This window comes from Megalopta genalis, chromosome 4 (genome assembly GCF_051020955.1).
Source record: "Megalopta genalis isolate 19385.01 chromosome 4, iyMegGena1_principal, whole genome shotgun sequence".
Lineage (NCBI taxonomy): Eukaryota > Metazoa > Arthropoda > Insecta > Hymenoptera > Halictidae > Megalopta > Megalopta genalis.
The window spans coordinates 8,603,617-8,609,845 of NC_135016.1; the positions used below are offsets into that span (position 1 = coordinate 8,603,617).

At 44.1% G+C, this 6,229-nt stretch overlaps 2 protein-coding genes across 9 annotated transcripts in view; both read right to left on the minus strand.

Annotated features, from left to right (window-relative positions):
• Piezo (piezo type mechanosensitive ion channel component) overlaps positions 1 to 678 on the minus strand; it is a 38,198-nt gene extending 37,520 nt beyond the window's left edge. For 5 of the 7 annotated variants that reach the window (XM_033478870.2, XM_033478853.2, XM_033478887.2 and 2 more), the window contains exon 1: positions 340 to 677. The gene's annotated coding sequence lies outside the window, so the exon portion shown is untranslated. Of the gene's footprint in view, positions 1 to 339 lie in introns of all 7 variants that reach the window. The other 2 variants (XM_033478843.2, XM_033478836.2) reach the window with 1 other exon arrangement.
• A 1,103-nt stretch (positions 679 to 1,781) lies between these two features.
• LOC117225386 (neither inactivation nor afterpotential A) lies at positions 1,782 to 5,623 on the minus strand. Of its 2 annotated transcripts, none has more exons than XM_033478910.2 (5): positions 5,511 to 5,623; positions 4,323 to 4,527; positions 4,065 to 4,267; positions 2,809 to 2,954; positions 1,782 to 2,257 (listed from the first exon to the last, which is right to left on the minus strand). In XM_033478910.2, exons 1-5 carry the CDS (start codon positions 5,562 to 5,564, stop codon positions 2,161 to 2,163), a joined length of 705 nt encoding a protein of 234 aa, XP_033334801.1. In that variant the 5' UTR covers positions 5,565 to 5,623; the 3' UTR covers positions 1,782 to 2,160. The 2 variants fall into 2 exon arrangements, with proteins under 2 accessions (XP_033334801.1, XP_033334810.1); XM_033478919.2 differs by having other exon boundaries at positions 5,432 to 5,516.
• Between the last annotated feature and the right edge of the window lie 606 nt (positions 5,624 to 6,229).

A 6,229-nucleotide genomic window follows, 5' to 3' on the forward strand; every position in this document is an offset into this window, starting at 1 on the left:
GTCTTCTCGAGGCTGTTTCAAGAACTGAAACCGCTGTCGCAACTCTTTCAAACGCCGGCAATTAAGCCCGGAAAAAACGAACGAAACCTGCTCCGAAATCGCATCCAAAATCGCAAAGAAGTCAGCGAACTCCGGTGGTACGCAACAAAGGTCGCCAGCGCATGCGAGCAATCATGCGTATCGCGCAGCAGTAACTCGCAGGTCGAGCCGTGACAAAGCGGACTGCGCGTCGCGCACGGAGCGTTGCACTTGCGTGCATTCATGGCTCGGGAAGGGACCGGCGGTCAGCTGACCGGGATCGTCTGTTGGAACCGGTCGCGTCAGTAAAAAGGGGCTCACCTTGAACGGAGCGGCAGTGGCTGCGTTTCAAAGCATCCCAGCGAACAAAGCCTCTGCCAGCTGTCTATCGGCGGATCGAACCTCGAGGAGAGCAACATGCGCCACCCGGCGATCGACGCGCGCGAAACGATCGACGTCTTTTCGCGCCGATGATTCCCACCGATCTTCGATTCGGCACCGCGCGCGGCCGCGCGCCACCGATTTGCTGGTTAGGCGAGTGACAGGACGGCCACGAGGCGATCCAGGATCGCGCGATTTTGCTCGAACAACAGCGATCACCGGCACACTTCAGTCAACGATCGGCGAGCGAAGCCGGCTCGACACTCACTGACGCCGCTATAGCGAGGGCTTGCTTGCCTTCTACGCCCGTCGCTGGCGTCAGACGTCCGCGCCTGCGTTCTTCTTTTGCGTCATTGCCAGGGACGTAGCTAGAAAATTTGCTGGCGACGACGCGTCAATGCCTCCTCGCAGGTTTCCTTCGTTTTCTCAGCCGTCGCTGGCTGCTTTTCGTTATTTCGGGGGTCGTTGATTGCTCGAGACGATCGAGCATGCTTTCTGGCAATTCTGGGAGAGCTTTGGGATCGCTGGGTGCTTTTGTTATTTCGGAGCAGCGGCGGTGCGAAAACTGTTCCGGGAAAATTTGTCGGCTTCTGGTCGAGGGAGATTTATTTTCGGCGCTGTTTGTGGCGAGTTTCTTTAATTTCAAGGGTTAAGGGTTGTTTCGAGGGTGACCCCTGATCGATGAGGTTGGGGATGTTCTGGTAAGAGTGGGAATTATGGAGAATGTTGGACGAGCATTTTTTGTTGCGACTGTGCAATTTTGTCAGGAGCGGTCTGATTAGGCTACGTTGCTCGCGAATGGCTGCGGCACTGGGTATTTTAGTACATTGTCGTGTACAGCTGTATATTGTTAGCTGCGTCGCGTGATGAATTTATACTTCGTTTGATTTGTAGGGGAATTCTGGCGCTGTGTAGTCGGTAGATATTGTAAATCATCTGACTTTGTAGTAAAAGTGCAGGACGGTACAACCTTCCTTGAAATAATTTAAATATTAAATATTAAATAAATAAATTAATAATTAATAAATAAATAATTAAATTTAAATATTAAATAATTTGAATTCTTTTTACCTCAACTTTTACTTTAATTTCAAGCTGTCCGAATGCAGTTATTAAGAAATCAGGATCACAGTGATAACGATCAATGAACAATCTATTTCGCAACAGCTTTTAAGCGAACGTCAATTTTTTTGTACCGAAATTCTTCCCTCAATGTTTGCTGTTGGAATACAGTTACACAAAAATCAGGGTCACAGCGATCGAATTAATGAACAATCCGCTCGGCGATAATTTCGAGACGAACCGTAATTTTTACCGGCAGGATTCGGTTATACAAAAATTGGGGTCGCGGTGCGAGGAGTATTGAAGAGAAATTCCCTAAATAGGATCGAAGTGCGATTCCACGATGTATTTAATTTATCTGTAAGGCAAACGCTGTGGAATTACAGTGAATTCAACGATAACGAGTTGAATGTTATATAATTTGTACCGACGATTGATGTTCTCTGAAAGAGTTCCTTGTTATCTAAATTAATAATCGACTGATTGATTAAACGGATGTTAGAGCGGAGGAGGCTTTTAGATTAATCCGACAATTAATTGCACGATTCGATGTTAGATGTCGCTGGTAGTCCGTCGACATCAATCGATGCCGCCTCTGTTGTATCGTGACACCAAATCGCCTGCGGCTGCAACCGTTTAAACACCGTCGAGGCAATTCGCTCGGTGATACTTGAGGGCTCGAGCGAACGATTGCTGCGATTACACGTCTAATTTCTTCATCATCCAGTGGAACACGGCGAGGACCGAGAAACTGATGCTTAGAGGGATGCCCGTCGCTTTGAGCACCGACCATACGCTGTAAATTCGTAGGGAAATTGTTAGAATTACGCGAACGCGTCGCATTATGCTTCCACAAGTCGTACAAATTTTCGTCCGCAGGACAACGTCCGCAGTTTAATTACTGCGGCTTTTACAATGCGGGTGTTTCTGCAAAATAGAAGCGCAGGAACAGCATAGACATTCGTTTCTTTTCTTAATAATTTTCGGTAGTTGACAGCGGGACTGGAATATTTTCACAAATTGCTTAAATGTTTTCTATGCTATCTCGTATTTGATTCACTAATTTTTGCTCTAAATGCATAAAATCCTCTGTCCAACTAATAACAAAGTGCACACGTTCGTTGCACACTGATTCTACTTACTGCAAAATGGAGCTGTATAATCGAGAACTAGCATTGTCACCACTATGCATAATTATGAAATCTACGCAGTCAAATCGTTACATACCTATGTGAATCATAGCTAGGCTTTTCTAATTAGGATAAGGACTCAAACGCCACTTTTGAAGCAACAGCGTCTCCGAACTTTCTACAGCGCTGCTGTACGAGTACCAAGTGTTCGATTTACTTGTAGCTGTTATCACGGGGCACTGTGAACTTCGACGTCGTCGGCAGAATGCCACAATCGAATATTGTAACAGGTTTCAGGGGAAAATCGTCGACGTCAGTCTTCACCTGCTCGATTTTGAAGACTACGTCCTCGCCGCGCACCACCTGCGAATAGAATTCAGTTCTTAATTCAATAGTTACCTATTCATTTTTACCGTAAATGCGTAAAATCTACTCACAAGTAATGTCACTTTTTGTTTATATTTTCGGAAAGTAAAAATACAGAAACTGAAGTACGATACGATAATCGCTGTCATTAGCGTCTTTTCTTTATTCATTAAATTTTACTGATTTATATTTTGTGATTACTACGACTTCGATGCATTTATAATAAAAATTGGTAAATAAAATGCGGAACAATGAAAACACTGCAAGAATCCACTGATAATGTTATGTTTCTGTCGAACCTCTGTTTCTTTTAATTGATGCAGATAAATCTACAGAGTGTCCCAAAAATGTCTCGTAACCCGGAAATGACGGGTTCCTCGGATCATTTGAAGGAGTTTCTTCCTTTACAAAAATTTTCTCCGAAGCACCGTTAACGAGTTATTATCGAAAAATAGTGACCAATAAGAATCGAGTACAGCTAACGCGAGGCGGCTCAGCCAACCAGCGCACGAAGCCCAGTTCCGCTCATTGGCTCGGTCGCCTCGCGCCAGCCGAGCTCGCCTCTCATTGGTCACTGTTTTCCGTTAATAACTCGTTAACGGTGCCTCGGAGAAAATTTCTGTAAAGGAAAAAGTTGCTTCAAATGACCCGAGGAACCCGCCACTTTCGGATTGCGAGACATTTTTGGGACACCCTGTATATTTTCCACAAAGATTCAGAGCCTTCCAAAAAAGAAAAAATTAAATTCGCATTACTTATGGCAGAAGCTAGTGTTACAGTGGAACTTTCATTATCCGCGGGTCAATTCGAATAACATGAATAAACAATTACAGTAATGTCTCTCTAATTGACGCTCAGATTGTCCACAGAAAAATACCGATTTTCAACAATTATAAAAACGAGCCGCAAGGCTCGAATAATCGTATCTCCTCTTCCCAAATTGTCCATTTTCGTGCATAATCTGAGCGTCAGTTAGGGAGGCATTACTGTACTTAGTTGCAGCATCAGATCGCATTCTTATTGATTTCTAAATCGTTTCAATGCAATAAAGAATTCTGATACCGGTGTCATTACTGTTGAGAAAACATAGTAATAACAATTTCCTACCTTTCCAAAGACAGTGTGCTGTCCGTCCAACCACTGCGTGGGAATGGTCGTGATGAAGAATTGACAGCCGTTGGTATCCTTGCCAGCGTTCGCCATGCTGACGAACATGGGGCCGCTGTGACTCACCTGGAAGTTCTCGTCGTCGAAGTATTTCCCGTAGATGCTGATGGATCCTGTTCCATCGCCGTTCTCGATATCCCCACCTGTGTAATCGAACCATTTGATCGAGAATTCCGGTTGATCCTACGAATGAAGTACCTTGGATCATAAACTTCTTGATCACCCGATGGAACGGGCTGTCTTTGTACGTCTTCCCGGACACTCCAGTGGTCGCCAAGGTGATGAAGTTCTGCACGGTTTTCGGAACGATGTCACCGAACAGGCCGATCACGATTCTTCCGGCTGGATGATCGCCTATCATGATGTCCAGGTACACTTGGTCGGTGACTACTAGCTCATCGCTCTGGAATCCGCATCGTTAAATACCGATTAGCTTCTGTTGCGTTCTAACTAATTGGAAGAAAGTCTGGGATTATGACGTGTTAGGTCTCGAAGTATTGATGTTAGGAAGGAAGATGTAGGAATTAAGTGTCCGAGGTCTAAATTGGGTTCTGCTGGATCTGAAACTGTTACTGTTTAATGAACGGATTAGGGACACCAGATCTTTTTGACCTGGAATATTTAAATCGCCACCGAATTGGTCAATCTTCAGCAATTAAACAAAAAGCTGAGGATGAGTATATTATATTATATTATATATATTATATATCATATATATATATATATATAATATTATATTAACTTCTGAAAATGTTGAGTCGTTCGAGAGTTAATCTCTAGAAGACTAATCTAGGTCTCGTTAAACCTGGAAATCTTGGTTCCCATAGGTTTTTTAGTCTTCGATGCGTTTCCTCGCTTTTGAATCTTCTGATGAAATTTCTGACACGCGGTGGCTAAAGCGCACATTGGACTTTGAACTATAGCCGGCGACGAGGGAAACCTTACATCGTTAGCTTTAGAAAAGTGAAACGAGTCTGGTCTACATCGGGCTTCAATTCTGTCCCCTTCGTAAACTAGATTTTTCGACGCATTACATCGTTTTGTAAAAATATTTCATCGTCGTCAACAACGTTAACAACAATCCCGAACACTATGAAATAAAACATCACGAGCCGGATCCACTATAAGCAAAACTTGGACTGCTCGTGCACAACAGCTTTCACAATCTGTTCGAATCATTCCCCTTTAAATCGCAACACTTCGAATTGATGTTCCAGTTAACCAAGTGCAATCCGTTTCCCCGAGATTCCGCGATTCTCGTTCACTTTATCCTCGATTCCTTCGACGATCATCGCGGGTATACTCACACGATCTCCTCGACGACGTCGACCTAACGGCACGCAGAGTAACAAAAATATAATCCCAACATTACGCACGAAACGGTACCTCGAAAGTCGCGACGGCCGCGATCAGGCAGGCAATCATCAGCAGGGTCTTCATGACTTTACGAGCGGCCCGGATTCCCTGATGTTCCCAACGCCATTAGTCAACTTCGAACGGGGGACATCAGCCGCGGGGCCACGCTTGCGCGGAATGCTGTTGCCTCGAAGCACTTGGACTGTGTTACCTCATTCGACAGTCCACAGAACTCATGCCGGGGATAAGCCTAACCGAAATTCTTCGTGCAGAATCCACGAAGCTTTTGCAAAGGGTTGTTGTTCCTAAACTACTTGTGCAGCATATACAATTATTCTGTGAAGCATGTTCGATCCTCGCATTCCATCGCAAGAGCAGCCTGGTTTTGTTTTGTTTCAGGGGTGAAAATGAATCTGACAGGCCATCCGAGACAGTTCTAAAGATTTTCAGAACTTTTCAGGGCTTAGAAAGAGAGGACTATATTTTTATCAAGAAATATAATAATCCAATGGATGATGAAAACAAATTTTTAAAGCTTGAACAATCGAGTGGACAATAGCTCTATTGTTCAAAAATCGAGATCAAGTAGACTGTCAAGGACGATCCAAAAATTCTGATGACCCGTTAGAACTCAGCTGAGACCAAAACAATCTGACGAAAACAATCATTAAGGAAAAATTCCCAAAGTTTAACCAATCGACCTGACAACGATCCTCATCTTCAAGGGTCAAAATCAAATCTAACCGATT